The sequence below is a fragment of the Tamandua tetradactyla genome, chromosome 7 (assembly GCF_023851605.1).
Source record: "Tamandua tetradactyla isolate mTamTet1 chromosome 7, mTamTet1.pri, whole genome shotgun sequence".
In the NCBI taxonomy this organism is placed as follows: Eukaryota; Metazoa; Chordata; class Mammalia; order Pilosa; family Myrmecophagidae; genus Tamandua; species Tamandua tetradactyla.
Window position 1 is genome coordinate 84,131,148 of NC_135333.1, and position 22,611 is coordinate 84,153,758.

The following is a 22,611-nucleotide window of genomic DNA, read 5'->3' on the forward strand; positions in this document are numbered from 1 at the left end:
GGAAGAATAAATATAAATGTCTGATAAACAGGTGAGAAAATGTTTAGACTCAGTAATCAAACACATGTACACTAGAAGCATATGTGATAGTATTTTTTATATATCCAATTGTCAAAGGCTAAAAAAAAATGTTGGTAAAAAGATATAGAAACACTCTTTTTTTTTTTTTTTTGAAGGAAATATAGTCTGGTTAAAACATTTCCAGGGTGCTATTTGACAATGCCCCAAAATTTGTACCAGTTGTACTTGACCTTGTACTTCTAGAACATTGTGAAAAGTAGTCATTCTATGTAAAACTTAAAAATATGCATAAACTTTGAAAGAGGAGTTTTACTTCTGAGATTTTATCCTAATGTCATTAAGAACTTAGTAATAAATTTAACTATTATGATCATCATTAAAATATTTCATTTTAATGTTACTTAATATGGATTTTTAATATTCAATCTTAAAAGTCTGTGGATATATTGATATAAATATATATCAATTGATTTCCACCTAGTTATTTAAAATGATAGTATTGATATAAGCTGATAGTATATTATTACAAAAAAGAGTAGGAAACAAGAGTGAGTACAGCTTGATCTCATTTGACAAAAATAAAATAAACATCAATAGAGTCTAGAAGAGTATACGTTCAGATATTGACTGTAAATACCTCTGTGTATTAGAATTGTGGGCGCTTTTACCTTCTTCTACTATAGTTTAATTACATTCTATAATTTCCTGTGATTTTCTATACCAGTCAGCCTTTTTGGATGTAAAACAAGTTGGTTTAAACCAAGTCTGAATCACTTAAGTAGAAAAGGAATGGATTAAAATGATGTAAAGGAGCTGACAGAATTAGTGGTGAGGCTGGAAAGTACAGCTCAGAAACCTATGCTGCGACACTGCTATGAAAGCTGTCCAACTGCCCTGGCCTCTGTACTGTTTTCTCAACACTTAGTCCTGGGAAGGAGCATATGGTTGAGTGTGAAACCCTCATTCGTTTCCCACCTGCATCGAAGCAGGAAGAAGTCACATTTTGTCCTCCTTTGGCTTTACTGGTGGAAGGCAGAATCTGCCCTTCCTCCAAGACCACAAAATTGACATTTCCTTAAACCGAGAGTTAACTCAGAATTTGGACAGAAAAGCAAAATCTTTCACAATGTGATGCTTTTGAAATAAGGAAAAATGAAAAGAAATTGGCTATTCTTGATTATGTTTAATTGGTCCAGTACTTTATAGGAACCCCTCTTTTTTTCCTAAAAGCAAAGATGATTCAGCAGGAAAGTGCTTTGTAAATGAAAAATAATATAGAAATTGAACAACCACTGTCTTAAAGCTCTTACTTTGTTTTTGGAGGCACAACTTTGGATTGCAAGTTCCTTAACTTGGATAGGTATAGAGCTGGCAGTATTCTTGCAATGGCCTAAGAAAATAACTTCTGATTTCATTGCTTGTTTCCTTTTGGATACCTGACACATAGGTCTCTATTGTAGAGGTAAATATTATTTCAACAATCTTGGCCAAAGACCGTGTGAAAAATGATGTTTATTGTATCATAACACACAATACCTATGCTATGAATCTAGTAGTTTATATGCACTGTCAAAATATACTACAGAAACTTGAGCTATTTTTTTGAATGCTCTATTTGCAATTGAACTCCTGAGCCTCATTATTATATGAATAATTCACATCACGTAAAAAGGACAGCTAGAAATTTCCTGAACTTAAATAGATTTTGAGGGTCATACCAGTTCAAGGTGGATTTTCTTCAAAACATTCTCTCCACATCATTGCCTGGACACATTGGAATGAGGTACAGAGCAGTGCTTAAGTCCATCTGTGAAGAGTCACAGGAACCTTGGACCCTGAGGATCCTTTCTGGCAACATACTATGGAATCACTCACTAGTTAGAGTATTTTGTGACATTATAAATGCTAAATGTAATTCAATTATATGACATCTTTTGAAGATGACATCACAAAACTTATATTTTCTATGAAATTCTCAAAATTGTGGCACTGGGGTAGATAGTACAGTTCTGCAATAAAACCAAATATTCATATGAGAACCTTGATGCTGTTTGCAAAATTTACATCTCTGAACAAAGCTGGATGACTCTGAATAGATCTGTGCCTTCAAATTTTCCACAGTTTCAAATGACTGAACTTTAGGTAGAAGGGGGATAAAGAGTGATTTTTATAGTAATCAAATGAATCCATGAGCTGCTGAGGGATTGGCATTCTTCAGTAGGAGCATTTTGCTTACTTCAACATAGTAAAAAACTTCTCAGCATGTAATGGATAAGAGGCGGCAATCCGTTTCAGGGTAGTCATGTTAAAGTACACTATTTTTAAGTTTCAAAGTAGATGTGCTCAATTGTATGTCTGTAATTACTAAATTTATATTGCCTTTGTGCCAATATTTTAAATAAAATACTGTATTTTAAACATCAGAAATTATTTTGAGTCAAATATATGTTCAATGCATCATAATATGGCTATAAAAAGACATTATATACTAACTGAGTATATAATAACATTTTAAAAAATATCTGGCTCCATACATAGTACCCATGCAAGGTTATGACCCAGCCAACATTTGCCTCTTGCTCTGGAGCTGTGCCCATAGCATTGTAGGTGTGATTATAATTATAATTGGGGAGGGCTTCAAGGAAAACTAGGAAATAAAAAGCCCATACTTATGCTATATAATGCATATATATTTTTTTAAATGTTCTTGGGAAAGATTTTATGTTTAATGATCTACTAGAAGTCGATTGACCTTGAGCTGCAAAGTGTTCAGAGATTTCACAATTTCAATCCGAGCTACCAAATGACTCTATCACTAGTTAGACGTGACATTGACTGCAGTGTTAAAAGTTCTGGTAGAAGTGCAGGAGCTTGTGGGCAACCAGAAATACAGATGGAGCTGTTGAAACCTAGATAGTGATCTATACAAAATAATGATGACCATTAACTTTTGAGCCTTTTCAGTGGGTCAGGCACTAATCTGTGTTCTTTCTTTTACTTAACAGAACGAATCCAGATAAGAAATTGTATTATCATTCTCATTATACAGATAAAGCATAAAGAGCTTAAATAACTTTTACAATGTGACATAGCTAGAAAACTATATTGAGCAGAAAATCATTTTTAATACTAAATGCAGGCATTTGGCACAAAACCTACGTTTTTTCACCACAACTCTATAGCTGTCTCTCCAAGAAAGTAAGAATTAAAGAAAATAGCATATAAAGAAAACAGGATGTAGCATATGATCTTGGAGAACATTCTCATTTAAAAAGCAGAAGGAAGTTGAAAACCTATTAGAGAACTACAGAAGAATCATGCTAGAATAAACTTCGATTGTGTAGTGTCACGAAAAGTAAGGGAAAGGTATCCACCACCTCTGAATGCTAAGGAATATCAAGGAATATTCTAAAAATAAAGAAATCTGAATTTGGTGACTTTTTTTTGGAAAGTAAATTCAGAACAGTGGTGGGGTTGGAAGCCATGGGCCAGGGTGCTAATGAGTAAGTGGAAGCAGCAGCCATGGTTTATGTTGTTAAGATAGTTGGCAGCAAGAAGAAGGATGCGATTTTGTCCTCATTTAATAAAGTGGCAGTCTGAAAAGTAATTTTTATTTTAGAATACGAGAAAACAACACTTTTGTAAGTTCAGAAAAGAGCTCCATAGACAGGAAAAAAAGAAGCTCTAAGAGAGAATTGAGCATATTGATGGGATGAAGTCCGGTTAAGAGGAATGGAAGTGAGGATCCAAGTGAAACCATAAGAACTCCTTGGAAAGAAGAAAGAGTACCATAGGATCTTTCTGTTGCTACCATGCAAAGTACTTGGATTCTTGTTTTTTTTTTCTTTTTCTTATATAGCACCTTGGAATACCTCCTTTAGACATTCAACTGTTAACTGAAGGAAAGACAACTACAGACAAGAACACAGGGATTCAGCAAGTATATAAAAATTAGGACCATTTGATTGCAAATAATAGAAACCTATTAACACTAGCTAATATAATGAGAAATTTATTAATAGGATGCATGGCAGAGATTGAGCTGGGCCTCTGGAATTAGATTAAAACTATGGTCTAAACATTGCTTAGAACCTAAATAGTCCCACACTTTACTGTAGTTAAATGGTCTCCATATTCCAGGCAACATAATAGAAAAAAGGACACTGCAACAGCTTCAAAGCTGACATCCATATTATACAAGACTGTATCAAAACTGAGATTCATGGGTGGGCCTTAGTGGCTTAGCAGACAGAGTTCTCGCCTGCCATGCTGGAGACCCGGGTTCGATTCCTGGTGCCTGCCCATACAAAAAAAAAAACAAAACAACAACATTGAAGTTCATTTGTTTAAACACCTTCCTAGAAGCATGCTATGCATCCCAGCCTAGGACAAGTATCTTTTTCTGGACCAATCAACTGTGGCCAGGTGGTAGGATCATGTTTTATAAACATGCCTCTTCCCATGGCAACCTAAAGATGATATAGGGGTACATTCCAGTAAAAAATCGCAAGGTGGTATGAGGGAAAAATAAAACAATAAATTTCTACTAAACAGGACCAATGAGGTAGTGCTACAAAATGCAGGGTTGGGGGTAACCTCGTGTTAAATTCTGTTTTTTTTTTTTAGCTTGACTTCTGTTTTTTTCAAAGGGAAGAGCCAGCACAGCTTGGTTCCATACATTAAATCCTTATGACAGTGCAATTCAGACTTAGGGCATTTCAGGCGAGCCCATTTATTCAACAAGAACTGTCTGAATACTTACTATGTTCCAAATATAGTTTAGTGTTGGTTTCATTTTAATGCTATTGAAATTGAGAATTAAAACACATCTAAAGGTTTGGGCAGTACAGGTGAATGCAACTGTTTCTCCAACAGTTACTGCATGCTGAAAAAACAACATATCCATACTCTAGTCATTTAGAACTGAAAAATCAGGAACAAACTCAGGAATAGTAATTACCAGGTTTTCTCTTCAGCATGTGTTCTGCCTCAATTGCTGTTATTTCAGAAACCGTGGTGAACACATGAGCACAATGAACAGAGGCTCGTTCCATGCAGTACCGGTGGTAAATCTGCCTTTCCCCAGCCTCTTTGTCTATGTTAAACTGTTTGAAAAAAAAAAAAGAAGAAAGTGAAACATACGTGTGCTTACACTGAACCTTCTGCACAAGGAAAACAAAATCAGACAATTCTCATGTATTTCTCAGGGCTTTGTGAAGGCTGTGAAATTTTTTACAGAGAAAAATAATGATACATTTTTATTAAGCTCATTACTAAAATTCCTAACTACTTGGCTTAACAAAAAAGAGCTGTTCACTTAACTTCTACTTCTAAATTGCTTTTTAATCCCCTAAGTAAATTATTTTTCACCTTGCTATAGACATATAGAATTCTTAATTTTTTAATTTTTTAGTCATACTTTTATTTATTCCACTTTTGATAATACTGAACTAATTCCTCTCCCCTAGGTATTTATCATATTCGTCCATGTACAACAAAACAAAGCTAACATTCAACTTGACACTGAAAATAAGGATAATTATTATTGTCTTTAATTCACTTAAAGTGAACCTGAAAAAACAGAAAAGACGAACTCTTTTCTTTGCCCTTTATAACTGCAAAGTTAATTTAATTAGACAATGTGCTAGATTGTGTATCTTAAAAGAAAAATAAAAGAACATGCCAACCCCCCAACAGTTGCTTAAATAATTGGCAACAGCTGTGAACTTTGGCCATTTCACTTCGTTTTTTCTCACATAGCTGCACATGTAACTAGTAGTGTCTAAGAGAAAAGAGTATATAACATTTCTGGTGTCATATCAGTTGGGTAATTTTCATAATTAAGATTATTAGTAGCTTTCTGGGCGGGCCGCGGTGGCTCAGCGGGCAAAGTGCTTGCCTGCTATGCCGGAGGACCTCGGTTCGATTCCCGGCCCCAGCCCATGTAACAAAAACGGAGAAACAGAATACAATAAAACAAGAAAATGTTTAAAAATGTTTCCCTTTCTTCCTTCCTTCCTTCCTTCTATCCTTCCTTCCTTCTCTCTGTCTTTCCTTTAAAAAAAAAAAAAAAAAAAAAAAAAAAAAAGATTATTAGTAGCTTTCTAACACTGTGTGCCAGGCATACTCCTAAGCACATTATTTTATTAAATCTTCATAAAACATCAAAACAGACATTTTGGCTTCATTTTATAGAGAAGAAAATTGAACATCACAGATGTAAGAAACTTGTCCAAGTTCACATTCCTGTTAAGCATCTTAGAATCCTAAATTGATCCCCAGTTTGATGCCAAAGTTTGCGCTCTAACCTCCTTTTTTTTTTGTATTTTTTTTATTGTGAAATACAGCAATAAGTTTCAAAGTATATTATAACAAGTAGTTATAGGATAGATTTCAGAGTTTGCTATGGGATACAGTTCCATAATTTCAAGTTTTTCCTTCTAGCTGCTCTAAAACACTGGAAACTAAAAGAAATCAATATAATGATTCAGCAATCATACTTAATTGTTAAATCCTATCCTCTCTGTTGTAACTTCACCTTCTCCTTTGATCTTTTTCCCAATCTTTAGGGATATTTGGGCTATGCCTATTCTAGCTTTATCATGTTGGAAGGGGCTGTCAATAATATGGGATAGAGGGATAGAACTAGCTGATGTTCTGGAGAGGCTGGCCCCTCTGTATTTCAGGATTTTTCTGACCTAGAAACCCATCTACAGGTTGTAAGTTTGTAGAAAGTAATCTAGTGCATGGAACCTTTGTAGAAATCTCAGATAGAGCCCTAGGTGTTCTTTAGGGTTGGCAGGAATTATTTTGGTTGGGGGTTGGCAAACCATGATAAATAGAAATATCTAGCTGAAGCTTATATAAGAGTAGCCTCCAGAATAGTCTCTTAACACTATTTGAACTCTCTCAGCCACTGATAACTTATTTATTCTTTCCCCCCATTTGGTTGGGCAGGCATTGTCTATCCTACAATGCCAGGGCCTGGCTCATCCTGGGATTCATATCTCACTTTGCCAGGGAGACTTTCACTCCTAGATGTCATGTCCCACATAGGGAGGAGGGTAGTGATTTTATTTGCAGAGCTGGGCTTAGAGACAGAGAGACCATATCTGAGCAACAAAAGATCTAACCTGCTTTTTTCATTTTTATAATATTTTATTGATTAAAACAACATACAAACACAAACATTCTGAACATACGAACAGTCCGTACATGATATGCAAACAATGGCTCACAATATCATCACATAGTTGAATATTCATCACCATGATAATATTTTAGAACATTTGTATCACTGCCGAAAAAAAAAGATTACATTTAAAAGTAGCTTACTTTACTTTTGGTCACTAAGCAAATATTATCCAGTATTTTTTTACTAATTTGCAGCACACCTCTCAACAAAAACCATAAACTTTGATTTGGCTAGTTTAAAGGAAGCCAAAGGGGAAATGAGCCTTGCCCAATAAAATGCACATTGCTGTTTGAACTTACTATCTGCACAAACCAACTTAGCCCATTTTAACTAAGGATCCTTTTAAAAAACAGTTGAAAATTGATATAACTATAATATGAACACTGAATTTCATTTATGGATAATGCCTAAATCAAAAGTCTGTAAATCTGTGCAATCAATTGCTTTTTACTCAGCAGTTCTACAGTCAGGGCTAGGAGTAAAACATTTCATAAACACAATCTTTTAGCATCATTCTGCTCAAATTAATTCTATTTTAGAAAACACTGCTTTTAACCTGTGACATGAACAAAGGTTTACCCTTGTGTAGAAAAATGGAAAATGTCTGTCCCTTTTGGGTACAAGTAGAATGACGGATGTAGGACAATTCTAGCTTATACTTCTTTTTCTTTGAGAATAGATATAACTCTAGGAACTCTTCCTTAGAAATGAGGGAAGGAGAGAGAGGGAAAGGGAGTGAAAGAGACACTGTAATGGCAGCTTGCTCCTCATCTCTCTCAAAGCAGGATTTTTGGGAGCTGGTGAGTGGTGAATATTTTGTCTCCTACTATTTTAAATTTCCTTATTAAGTTATAATTTATATTCAGTGAAATGCTCTAATCTTGCATATGCAGTTTGATTAGTTTTGACAAATACATACACAACTCATCAACCTATGACGAAAACATGTTTATCACTCTAAAAGACCTTCCTCATGCCACTTCCCAGTCAATCTCTTACCTGATGCAACAATCAATCTTCTTTCTACTGTAGGCCAGTTTTAGCTTCTTAGATTTTCATGTGAGTGAAACCATAAAATACATACTTTTTGTGTGTAACTTTAATATTTTTAAGTCATCCATATTGTTGCATAATTCAGAAGTTTGTTCCTTTCTATTGCTTAGTAGTTTTCCACTGAATGAGATAATCAATTTATCCATTGCCCTGTTGATGGCTATCTGGGCTGTTTCTAGTTTTGGGCTATCATGAATAAGCTGTTATGAATATTTTTGTACACAGCTTCGTGTAGACACATGTTTTTAATTTTCTTGAATAAATACCTAGGAGTGGAATTACTCAGTCATAGGATAGATGCATGTTTTTTAAAGTGGTTATACTGTTTTATACTCCCAACAGCAGTATATGAGAATTACAGTGATTCATATAGTCTCTAATATTTGATAATGACGATCTCTTTCATTTTTGCCATTCTACTGGGTGTATAGTGGTATCTCATTTTCGTTTTAATTTGAATTCCTGATGACTAATGATATAGCGTCTTTTTCATGTTGCTTTCTGGCCATTGTTTTAAAAATGTGTCTACTCAAGCTTTTTGCCCCTTTTCTTGTTGGTTGTTTTCTTACTATAGAGTTGTAAGATTTCTGTGTATATTTTGGACCTAAGGCCATTGAAAGATATACATATGGTGAATATTTTATATTTTTATTATATTGTAAATGGTATGGTTTTAAGTTTCTTTTTCCTACTGTCAACTGCTTGTCCATAAAAATACAATTACTGAGAAAGGAGTGTTAAAACCACCAACTATGATTGTGGATTTGTCAATATTTACTTCAGTCATGTCAATTTTAGACTGCGTATTTGTAAGCTCTGTTATTAGGTTTATGTACGTTTGGATTTTTATATCTGTTAATTGATCCTTTTATCAGTAAAAAAAAAAAGTCATATCATTTTTTATACTATTCTCTACCGTGAAGTCTACGTTGTTTGAGATTAATATAGTCATACATGATCTCTTGTGCTTAATAGTTACATAGAATATATGTTTCTATCATTTTAATTTCAGGCTGTGAAATATGTTTTTTTTAAAAAAAGAACATTTAGTTAAGTCTTGCTTTTGAATCTTGCCTAACAATCATTGCCTTTTTGTTTGTTTGTTTTCTTTTATCTTTTTTGCCTATTAGAATTGGGTTTCTAGGGAGGAAAAGCTCCTGCATTAAAAACAGCTCATTTAAAAAAAATTCAAAATTCTGATGAATTTTAATCATTGCCTTTTAATTGGGATTTTTTTGTCCATTTATATTTCTTGATATGTTTGGATATATTTCTATCATGTTAGTATTTTATTATGATTTGTTCCACTGTTATTTATTCCTCTTTCCTGCTTTCCATGTCCCTTTGAGTTTTCTTATACCAGTGGAGCTCATGCTATGTATCCTTAACTCATCAAAGTCTACATTCAAAAAATATTCCAATACTTCCCAAGCAATGGAAGAATTTTACAATAGTATATTTCCAATTATTTCATTCCCATTCTTTGTTCTCTTGTTGCATAACTGACACCTACATATGCTATGAACCTTATATTCCTTTGTCAATGTTTTATGTTTAAATAATCAATAACATTTAAAGAGATTGAGTAATATATATGAAAATATAAATAGTTAAGTAAGTATAGGTCTTTTATATTTACTGGCTTATTTACTCATTCTGATGTCTTTCTTCTATTACTGCAGAGCTGTGTTTTTATCTGATATCATTTTCCTTCAGTCTAACAAACAGTTTTAGCATTTCATGTACTGTAGTTCTGCTGGAGTTGAATTCTTTCATCTTTTTTTCTGTCTAAAAATTTCTTTTTTTTAACCTTCAGTTTTAAATGATATTTTACTAAATATAGAATTCTAGGTGGCAGTTTTGTTTTGTTTTTTTTCTATTTAGAACTTTAAAGATGTTGTTCCATTGTCTTCTGGCCCATTGTTTTTTATAAGTCTGCTGGATTCTTATCATTGTTCTTTATGAGGGGTTTTCCTTCAACTTTGGCTACCTTTTAGATTTTCTTTTTATCTTTGGATTTTAGTAGTTTGACAGTTGTCTACCTGTGTTTGTCTTTATTCTCTGAAATTCTTTGAACTGAAATTTTTGTCTATCTTTAATTTTAGAAAATTCTCAGCTATTATTTCTGCATGTATTTTCTTCTGCCATATTTGCTCTCTATTCTTGTTCTGGGGCTCTAATTACATGTACTTTAGACTATTAACATTGTCCCGCATCTCTTGGATGCTCTGCTTTGTTTTTCCTCACTCTTATGTCTCTGTGTCTGTTTAGATAATTTCTATTAACCTATACCCAAATTCACTAATGCTTGCTTCTGCTGTCAGATCTGCCAATAAGACCATTAAAATAATTCTTCATCTCTTGACACTGTGCTTTTTTCATTTCTAGTGTTTCATTTGACTCTTTTTTTGAATAGTTATGTCTCCTTCACAATTCTCTATTTGTTTAAAAATGTTACCCACCTTTTCCACTTAACTATGATAGTTATGTTAAAATCTCTATCTGATAATTCCAACATCTAGGACATATCTGGACCTGGTTCTATTGATGAGGATCCTACTTTCTTCTTTTTTCAGTATCTCTTAATGTTTTCAGAATACTAGATGGTGTGTGTGAAAGAACAATGAAAAATGAAGTATATGATAAAGTAACCAGTAAAGGACTTGTCTACTCCAGTGACAAAGGTGGCTATGTCCATAACTGAAGGTGACTAGTTCAAAACTTGGCCAGAGGAAAGAATTAAAACCCATTAAATATTTGTATATGGATTCCTTCACAGCTAACTAATTCCAAATAACATTATCTCCAGATTTTAATCTAGGAAATTCTGTTATTATCAAGACAAGAGAGACCAAATCATAAGAAAACTAAAGGCCATTTTTAAAACCATTAGCCTTTATAGTTAAGGGGATAGTTAACCAATGGCTGAACTGATAAGGATACATTTGGAAATATCTTCTTGGGGATGCTCAGAAAATTCATATGCTGGCTGAAATGATTGAAATATTGTTTTAGCCTATGGATTTTACTAAAAACTTAGGCCAACATCAGGGCCCTTGTGGATTCGCTACAAACAAAAAATGCTTTTAGTTAGCTATTATTATTTGAATAAAATAATTCTATTCTTTCTGCTTTTACAAAAGTTGAATACTTTTATTCTTGTCTTCATTTTCTCCATGTTTGTTTGCCTGGGTGAGAACTTAACTGAAACTGACTCTGGTTTTTGCACAAAAGACCAAATTATGGCATATTCCATATGATGAACTTTTAAAAACATTTTCATCTAAATAATTGGTGCTTTTATGTATTACTCAAATTCTAAACATCGTGTGAGCATGGGGCTTTTGCTATGAGAAATAATTATGAATTCAACTCAAAATCTGATTCTTGACTATTGTTATCTGTTGACCTCTCTTCTGTGCAGGGCCTTTCATTAAAAAGATGAGCTGGGGTCCAACAGCTTACATTTTATCTCAACCTGTGGGGGCCATTTTAAGAGAGAAGATATAAATTCATATTTGAAGACATTAGCATATAAATACTGACCTCTTGTCAAAAGGATAAAGCTGTAAAACATAACTACATGCTACAATGCATGACTGTTCCTTTAGTCAAAAATAATAGTATGCAATGCTTATTATTAATCATTTTTATTAGTTGCTATTTTATAATACTCATATATCTAAAGGGGAAAAAATCATCAAGCCTCTCTAATACTTTATTTTCACAAAATCGAGTCTGCTTTTCTCCAAGAAACATGGTTGTTGAGCTTATCACAGATACTGTGATTTGCCCTTAATAGCCTAACATTATCATACAACATTAGGAAATTTCCCTGGTTTCCTGACTATGAATTTCTTGGTGACCTTATCATAAAAGTACATCTTACATTTACAATTTAACCTTTAATTAGGCTGATCTTTTACAGGGAATTTTTTTATAGGACTACTCATTGCATTACAAATGTTGAAGTTTGTCAGAAAGAATTTTCTGGCATTCTGTCTTTGAGATAGTATAACTTTCTACTATTATTATCTGAGTATTAGCTGTGTATGATATACACCCACACCACACACATACACTGCTAGATTCCGTTTCATAGAACCCTAGAATTTTTTTGAAATGGGAGAGACTTTAGAAACCTCTTTGCCAACTTACTAATATTCCTGACATTGAAACTGAATCCCAGAATGCTAAATCCTTATCGATTTGATTGGGAATATATATATACCACCTCTGTGGCACTCAAAATGCTTTGTTGATCTTATTGACACATACTTTTATAATCAAATTTAAATGGCTGGAAAATTAAAAGAAAGAAGTCAGAATTAAATGATATTGCATTATGGAATTGAGTAGTCTCCTAAGATAAGGAAGCACAACTGTTTGGTCACAAAGAACCCTGGTTTCCAATGACTTCCTTCTATCTTACCTGAGTCCACAAAACCTCTAGCTATCTGTTGCAGAGTTACAGAAGAAATCTCATAACTAGCTTCCACTTCGGAGACAGAGTCTAAATTGCTCTTGGTGTAAATTTGTATGCCTCAACTCCCTGTTCTCTACCTGCCACTCGGAACGTGGTGAGGATCCAGGATTTTCACAGCATTCCCTAAGCTTCAGGGGAGAAGAGATGCCCAACCTATGTCCGCAGTGGCATTCTCCCACCATCCCCTATGGATCTCTTACTGTGTAGTGGGAGAGAAATCAAGCTTCTCACTTCTAAACTCAAGTTTATTGCACTCTTAACAAAGTTAAACTATATGAGCTGTCTGTCATCCCAGGGGAAATATTGTCATGAATAATGATTAATTAAAAGGGCATTTCTGCCATTCAGCTGGCAGATGAAATGTAAAAATCAATACTTGTCATCCTTCAGCTTCAAGGACCAAAAACAAAGATGAGGAGAGGGCAGAGAGGAGAGAGGAGGACAATTTACCTTATCAAGATGGTTGTAGAAATCAATATTTGCTGCACAGAGATACCTCCCAAGCAGTGTGGCGTGGGTGGTAAATATTGTAGCAATAGGAAGTTTCCGGGCTCGAGAAAGGATCAGTCCAATTCCAGCCTGCCATTCATGGAATTGGGCAATGACGTGTTTACCATCCGCATGATCTGTCACCTACATCAGAGAAAAAAACTTTTAGAAAAGTTGTTGGTGAAGCTGGAATTTGCTTGTGGCCCACAGCATGAGAAAAATTATTTTGACTGCAGATTTTATCACAATTTAAAGGAGTTTAGATATGTTTCATATTTAACAAGTGTAAATTTATATTCATATTTAGCAAGTATAAAGTATTTTACAGAATTCAGTGGCATATTCGTAAAGCCCAGATATTTTTATGTCTTAATCCTCCCTTCTAATGAAGGATCTTTTGTTTTTGTATTCATAGAGAGGACTCATACAGTAAGTGCCCAGTAGGCTCTCAATAGATATTTGTTGAATGGATAACTACATGAATATTAAATAATAATATTATCCTTGAAAATATCACTGAGATGCTGAATTAATTGGGACTACCCACTCCCAAGCTTTTTAAAAAGTAAACAATAGATGTCTTCATGTTTTAAATCAACCTTAGTTGTGTTTTCTGTTCCTTGCAACCCAAAGCATTTTAATGGATATATTATTGTTTTAAAGACTGTGGAAGGAGGAGGAAGAGGTTGATGACTTATTTAGAATCAATAACAATTTCATAATACACTGAGGATCCAGGTCTAATTCCATTAGAACAAACTAGGCTAGTCACCAATCCTTTTACCTTAACAGTTGATCAGACTGGTGGAGGTAAAGAGGGAGGCAGCAGGATCAGGGCTTTCCCAGCAGCGTTGGATATTTTTCAATATCTTTAATTATTTTTTGAACTAGAGGGACTCTCTATTTCTGGAGCAGGTTTTCTTTAGAGAAAACTGGGGTTCTCTCTCTCTCTCTCTCTTTCTTTTTTTTGCTTTTCTCATATTTCTTTTAAAAAAACGATGACAGCAGATACATACACATGCCCTGTTGAGTGGCTGGCCTCAGCCTAGCAGGAGGGGCTCAGGAAGGGAGTTTGCAGAGGTAGATCAAGTTGGTTCCACCAACCATTGCTAAAACAAGATTGCAGATCTGTCAGATTCTGCCAGCACCCCACCTTTCCTTCCCCTGCACTGTCAATTGTCATCAATTGACATTATCTACCTTCCCCATTCACTTTAAGGCATCCCTTCATGTCTGTAGAAATCTGACTTCATCAGTGTGGTAGTTTGGAGCTGTTATGTACCCTAGAAAAGGCGATGTTCTTTTAATTCATCCCTGTGGGTGCAGATCTATTGTGGGTGGGAACTTCTGGTTCAATTGAGATGTAACCCAGCCCATTCAAGGTGTAACTTAATCCCTTTTCGGGGGTTCTTTATGAGATATGTGAGAGAAAATATCCAGAGACATTTAGAGAGTGCTCAAGACAAAAAACACCAGCAGACGCCAGCCATGTGCCTTCCCATGTGACAGAGGAAGCCCGGCTGCCAGCAGCCTTTCTTCAAGGAAGTTTTTCTTCCTTTTGATGCCTTAATTTGGACATTTTCGTGACCTTAGAACTGTACGTTTGTAAACTAATAGATCCCCATTGTAAAAAACCAACTCATGTCTGGTATATTGCACTCCGGCAGCTTTAACAAAACTGAAGCAATCTATCTAAAAGGATTGTTCAAGGGGAATAGACACCTCCCCACCCCTCCAACATAACAGTACTGTGATCTGTCCTTAGACCACATCCCCACTTTGCTAGGGATACTCTTCCTGAACCATCTAACTCGTAGTCCAGGTACAGTCATCTTGAAGTAATAGTTCTACAGAAATCCTTTCTTATATGCTGTGCCAGTTTGAATCTATTATGTACTCCGAAAAAGCCATGTTTTAATCCTGACCCTATCTTGTGGAGGTAGCCCTTTCTTTTAATCCTGATTAAGTATTGTAGGAAGGACACTTTTTTTTCGCATGGGCAGGCACCAGGAATCAAACCCAGGTCCCTGTCATGGCAGGCAAGTATTCTGCCTGCTGAGCCACCGTGGCCCACCTGGGAGGACACTTTTGATTAGATTATCTCCACAGAGATGAGATGTGCCCAATTGTGGGTGTGACCCTTGATTAGATGGTGATATGACTCCACCCATTCCAGGTGGGTCCTCATTAGTTTACTGGAGTTCTTTAAAAGAGGAAACATTTTGGAGAACTCAGAACAGAGACACCATGTTTGGAGATGCTTAGAGCCCAGTAGATGTCACCATGTGCTTTCCCATGAGATGTTAACTAAGGCAGAACCTGGAGAAAGCTAAAGGAGGTAAAGAGGTGAGAGCCAGCCCTGGAGAAGCAAAGTGAGAAACCTCTACAAGAACAGAGGCTGGAAACTGTTTGAAACCAGAAGCCAAAGATTCTAGCAGATGCCAGCCACGTGCCTTCCTAGCTGACAGGGGTGCTCTAAACACATTGGCCTCTCGAATTAAGGTATCTTTTCCTGGATGCCTTAGCTTGGACATTTTTAAACTATAACCTTTAACTTATTAAATTCCCCTTTTAAAGGCCATTCCATTTCTGGTATATGCATTCTGGTAGTGCAGCAAATAATATGTATGCTCTGAGGCATTAGGAGTACAGCCTTGGCACATCTTAAAAACACTGATTTCTAGTGCTTTTGCTTTTGTAGATCTATGGGGTACTCCAGGACTTACTAAGGACTCTTTTATTAAAGTCCTTCACAAAAGAAGGAAAATATCTAAAAGCCCCTTCAGTTTCCAAAGTACTCATGCCTAAACAAAACCAAATATTTCAAGTTGCTTTCTAGAATTTATGTACATGGTATATGTTGTATAATATGCCTTGCTTTTGTATATGCATTGAGGATCTTCTATGTAGCAGACAATTGGAGCATTTTATTAGCATTATTCCATTTAAAACCAAATGAGGCAAGTATTAATAAACAATGTTGTTAGCTTGTTCCAGAAGCTGGCAGTTAGTTAGAGGAATATTGAACCTTTTCTCAGACTCTTTTCCAGTGTGTCAGGGCAATCAGTAATAGCGTCATCTCAAAATTTGGGATCATTCCTGGGCACTGAATGTGGTTGTGCTGCTCCTCTGTGGTAGGACTATATAGTAAAATGTACCTCTTTTAAGAACCAGGCGGTTAAAGATCCAAATATCAGCATATCATTGGCTTCTCGGTCATGATAAGGGATGCCCACATTGCACGCTTCCCAGAGGTCACCTTTCCACCTGTCCAGATTGCAAGCCGAAAAGCCTATGTCAAAGAGCACCGCATAAGGATTGCCTTCTATCAACCATCTTCCAAAATGCACCTGCCAATAAGGAACACATACCCATTTGTAATACTAAGTAGTAAGAGTGAGGAAAATACATTTATGCTTATGGGATATAAGCTTTATTGATAACTCAACAGCAGATAGAGCATGCTGCATGGAAAACTGTAGTGATAATGCAAAACATCTGATGTTTGACACTGAACATAGAACAGGCCTGCATCCATTCATTTTGGATTTCCAAGTTCTTTCTTTCCATTAAATTTGATCTTTTGAAAACAAAACCTGTAGATCATGTAATCTCTGTCTTTCTGTCCCTTGTTACCCTTCTGTGACCTTAAGGTCATGGATATAGGATTTAATATTATGGTCTATGGTTTTATGATAGTCTTAAAATGAAATGCTCTCTATCTTTAACAACCTGTAATTGGATATAATGCCTACCTGTGTCAGTTATTTCCCTTTATGCAATAGGACTTGTGATCTTTCTGCTAGAAAATAGTTGTTTCTGTAGACACGTGTATGATTTGTTACTTCTCCTACCAAAAAAAGAAAAATGCCCCAAATGTTTCCTATTATGCGCTTGCCAGAGATCTTAACTAAATATTGCCCAAGACAAATTATTTGTTTAATTACAATCTTCAAGATGACATTTTTTTATTCCTGATTGTTTTAATTTGTGCAAATTTTAATGCAATATCTGTCTCAAACTCTTCCAATTGCATTTATGTGTTCACTTGTATATCCATGTTTTAATTTCCCCTTTGGTCTCTATTTTTCTATACTAATTCACTTGTTCCTTTGTCTTGATTTTTACTCTATGTTTTTTCTCCCATTAATGGTACACAATTCCATAAACACTTCAAAACTTTTCTCACTGGCATTTAGTATTCTCTACAAAGTTGAAGGTGTTCAGATTACTCACATATTGACTTTTTATTTTATTTATTTATTTATAGAACATATTTCAGAATTTGACATGGATTACAAGTCCATAATTTTAGATCTTTACTTCTAGCTGCTGTAAGATACTGGAGACTAAAAGAGACATCAATTTAGTGATTCAGCAATCATGTTCATTTGTTATATCCTATCTTCTCTGTATAACTCCACCATCACCTTTGATCTTTCTATCCCTCTCTTTAGGGGTGTTTGGGCTATGGTCAGTCTAACTTTTTCATGTTGGAAGGGGCTGTCAATAATATGGGGTAGTGAGAAGGAACTATCTGATGTTCTGGAGAGACTGGGTTAGATTTCAGGACTTAATTGGACCAAGGGACCCATCTGGAGGTTGTAGGTTTTTGGAAAGTTACTCTAGTGCATGGACCCTTGTGGAATCTTATATATTGCCCTAAGTGTTCTTTAGGATTGGCTGGAACGGTCCTGGTTGGGGGTCGGCAGGTTATGATAGGTAGCAAGATCTACCTGAACATATCGACTTTTATAACTCTACCCAAAGCTGAATTTGCAGAGCTTAGAAAACCATTTGATCATTATTTCCCTCCCACAGGATGCAGCAAGTGTGATGTCACTCCCCTCTTCAAAGCAATGCCTTGTCCGAATTTGGGAGACTCTCATTCCATGCCAGTTGCTTCCACTAAGATTTAGAATTTAACATGGTACCCATTCCTTTCGAGATCAGGTTTTCCCAAACAACTTCCACTAGTTTTCCCTTTAGGACATTCCTTGACTCAGTCCCACATACAACAAATATTTACTGAGCCTAATATGTCACATACCAAACAGTGAGGTAAGATCACAGAGAAGTGTTGAAATTACAAGCGGAGAATTAAGCTAGTTTGTTTTGATTCAGTTTTTCGCTCTCTCATAAAAACATTCTTATAGCAGAAATCTATTTAGAATATTGAGTAAAGTCATTTCCATAACACTTTATATCCTTCTCTGCCTTCACAACATACAAGCCCCTTCTAACATTTATTACACCCTATCTCTTTATTACATTCTCTCTACTGCCCTTACTACTGAAGTCATTCACTGGAGGCCTCTAGGACCTCAAGTTCCATTATAAATGAAATATTCTTCCCCTGAAGCCTTATATATGCCTCCTAGATACCACCACCTGTGTGGACACTTTGATTGAGGAGTTCCCACTTTTTCACCCCAGCAACCGTATTACTGGAATGAATATGAAGGAAAGTTAGTATTTAAAAAAAAATTCTCTGCAGTTTGACAACTTTATTCTTTTATTTATGTGTAAAATATCTCTTGGATTTATGCTCTCTAAATACTGTTCTATCAATTACCTGTATATATTCCCACCTTATTGTAGGTGACTTCAAAGTTTGATTTTTAAAAATCTTATCCTACACTCTCAACTCATAGTTACTTGACCTTGTTGGCTTCAAAGAACTTCATGTTTGCTTGAATTTAGCCCCCCAAACTCACTGCTGCATTCTTATAGCTGTCATAACCTAAACTATTATCCTCTGAAATATGCAACTCCAGTATTCTATTACCTGCCCAAAACTATCTTTCCAGTTTTCTCACTGTTTGTCTCCTAAATCATGTATTCATCCTTCTTCCTCTTAAAGACTCCAATCCCTGGAATGTTCCTTTTTTTTTTTTTTTAAGGACATGGTCTGGGAATTAAACCCAGGTCTCCCGCCTGGAAGGTGAGCATTCTACCAGTGAACCACCTGTGCACCCTTGGAATGTTTCTTTTTCTCCCGAATTCTCACTCCTTTCTGGCTTGGATGGGAAATGTCCTTTCCCATCCATTTCAGACACAACTGGCCATCAGGTCAACCCATACTTTAGTCACGCTCATAATTACTACCAGTGCTCTCGCCATCTTGCCTCCTGAAATAACCAGCACTGTAACTCTAGCTATTCAACTTTCTGCACTTTCATTCAGGTTGCTGATGGCTCCTGGAGAAAGTCACAGAGCCATTTACATTTGTGTCACTAAAACACCATGATTATACTTAAGTGTGTTCAGAGAGTCTTTCATATATCTCCTGAACTCTTCTTCCGAATGCCTTCCTTCAAATTTTCTTATTTTAACACTTGCCTACTTGCTCTCATAAGGTCACCTTTCACTCTTTCTTCACTAAGATCATCAAAACCACTGGGTGAGAACACCCAGAATTCTTCATCTACTTACCTCAATTTATATTCATTCTTTATATCCTGTTTGAGTGAAAGGGGCAAAGAATGATCCTTTCAATAGTGTTTTGAATCTTGTGCCCTCCCCCATTTCCAGTGACTTTATTTTCTTCGATCATCCATTTCTTCTTAACTTTCTACCACTCCTTGTCTGCTAGATATTTCATTTTGACATATAAGCATACTTAGGTCTCACCAATAATTTTAAAAATATTTTTATTGATAAATCTTCACACAGATACATTCCGTGCATGGTATACAAACAATGGCTCCCATCACATAGTTGTGTATTCATCACCATGATCATTTTTTAGAACATTTGTATCATTCCAGAAAAAGAAAAAAAAAACTCATGTATCTAATACCCCTTGCCCCTCCCTCTCATTGAAATTGGGTTCCCATCTACCCAATTATTTTACCCTTTGTCCCCCCTATTATCTATTTATTTTTTATTCATTTTGTTTTTACTCATCTGTCTCTACCTGGGATAAAAGGAGCAACAGACACAAGGTTTTCACAAACCCACAGTCACACACCAGTATTTTTTAAAAACACCAATTCTCAAAACCACTTATCTCTCCAACTACCATATTATCTCTCTCCAACAAAAATTTTCACAGCCACATCTGTGTCCTTTTTCTTATCACTCATTCATTCCTCAGCCTATTGCAATCTGATTTAACCTTCTCTTGTACTCTGAAACTGTACATAGCAAGGTCACCAACAACATCAGTATTGCCAGATCCAATTGACCTTGGTTCAATCCTTTGTTGACTTAATCCCTCCTTCTTACTTGAAACTCTCCCCTGCCTGACTAAATAGCCTATTGCTGCTGTAACAAATGGTCACAAAATTAGTGGCTTAAAAGAACACAAACATTATCATATAAGTCTGGAGATTAGAAGTCAGAAATATGCCTTACAGGCTAACATCAAGTGTTGGCAGAGCTATGTTCCTTCTGTAGGTTCTAGGGAAGAATCTGTTTCCTTGCCTTTTCCAATTTCTAGAGGCCATCTGCATTCCTTGACCATGATCTTCAAAGCAGATCACTCCCACCTCTGCAGCTCTTTCCTGGCTCTAACTCTACTGTTTTTCTTTAATAAGACCCTGGTGACTTTATTGGGTTCACTGGGATAATCCAGGGTAATCTCTTTATCTCAAAGGCTTTGCTGTAATTCCATCTGCAAAGTATCTTTTAACAGGTTAGATAATGACTTGGGTATCCTTGGTTCTATACCACTGTCATCTAACTTTGCAGTTTTAAACTTCTTCTAATTTAGCTGCTCTAACATGTTGGCATTCTTAAAGATTGGCTCCAGACTTCTGTTCTTGGTCTGTGTACCCCCAATGAATAATATCAACATCCTTGACTTCAGCTGTAATTTAAATGCAAATGACTTCCCCAGATACATCTGTACATGTGCCTTCTGCTGAACTCCAAAACCCATTATCCTAGCAGAATTCCCCTTTAGTTTTTACAAGGTGGCTCAAATGCAACCAATTTAAAATCAAAGTTTTCTTTCTCACAATACTACTTCTCTTTCCTAAGAAAGTCAATGGTCTTCTCTTGATGTGAGTTCATTTAAATCATGGTCTGCTTTCCTCTAACAATTTGCTAATAGTTGCCAAATGAAGTATCAGTCCTTTACCTGGCAGCCATGCTTATTCATTGTGTCCATTGCTCTTCTAACAGCATCATTTACAGGTTCACACTGTTCCACCTGGGTCTTCATATTATGTTCAAAATATGGACCTATGAGAAAATAATTGTCTCCCCATTCATCTGCTGTTGTTTTGGCCTTTGTCTGAATCACAGTGTAGATGCCACCAACTGTTAAAAAGAAAAGACTCCATTAACGTTCAGGTTAGAAATTCATTCCAGTCATTTTAAGTGATAAAAGGATAAAAACGACATCTGTTTTAACCCTAACCAGATACAATTTTAAGGAAAGTTGCCTCAGAATCCAAATTCCAGCAATAATACATTAAAATATCAAAACATTAAGGTTTCAAAAAAAGACTAAATATATATACACAAAGAAACAGGAAGTGATGGACCAGGCAAAGGAGAAGATTAAGCATTGAAAACCTCAACGAGGAGGACTAGACCTGTGATTTCCATACAAAGAATTTTTTTAAATGATCCTAAGTATTCCTAGAGAGCTAAAGAAAAATATAGACAAATAACTAAAGGAAATCAGGAAAATGACAGATAAACACCAAAAGGAGATTATGAAAAGGAATGAAACAGAGCTGAAAACCATAACAGAAATTAAAAATTCCTTACAAGGATTCAACACCAGATTGGAGCTGACAGAAGAAAAAATCATTCAGTCTGAGGAGAAGAAAGAAGAAAGAATGAACAGTGAACAACACCTGAGGAACTTATAGGGCACCATCAAGTGTACCAATAGAGACACTGGGGAGTCCCAGAAGAAGAAAGGGAGAAAGAGGAAGAGAGAAAATTCAAAGAAATATGGCTGAAAACTTACAACATTTAACAAAAGGCACGATTATATATTTTTAAGACCCTCCATGAATTCCAAACAGGATAAACTCAAATAGACCCACAATGAGACATATTATAGTCAAACAACAGAATGCCAAAGATAGAATTCTGAAAACCACAAGAGAAAAGCAATGTGCTATGTACAAAGGAACCTTAATAAGATTAAGTGCCAATTTCTAATTGGAAAACAAAGAGACGAGGAGGCAATGGGATGATACATTTAAAGTGCTGAGATAAAAAATCTCCCAACAAAGAAATCTATTTATGAAAAAAACTCTTTCAAAAATGAAGGAGAAGTTAAGAAAGTCTCAGATAAACAAAAGCTGAGGGTGTTTGTTTGACCTTATAGAAGATGCTAAATGGAGTTCTACAGGTTGAAAGGAAAGAACAGCAGACTGAAGCCACATGAAGATCTTCTGTG

The 22,611-nt window shown here is 35.6% G+C and overlaps 1 protein-coding gene across 1 annotated transcript in view; it reads right to left on the reverse strand.

Moving 5' to 3' along the window:
• Positions 1 to 22,611, reverse strand: part of GYS2 (glycogen synthase 2) — a 76,564-nt gene that overhangs the window by 39,049 nt on the left and 14,904 nt on the right. Inside the window, exons 2-5 of the mRNA XM_077170249.1 lie at positions 21,331 to 21,512; positions 16,403 to 16,594; positions 13,206 to 13,388; positions 4,982 to 5,126 (exon numbers count right to left, since the gene is read on the reverse strand). Of these exons, the coding sequence (XP_077026364.1) occupies positions 4,982 to 5,126; positions 13,206 to 13,388; positions 16,403 to 16,594; positions 21,331 to 21,512 (702 nt within the window). The remainder of the gene's footprint in view (positions 1 to 4,981; positions 5,127 to 13,205; positions 13,389 to 16,402; positions 16,595 to 21,330; positions 21,513 to 22,611) is intronic.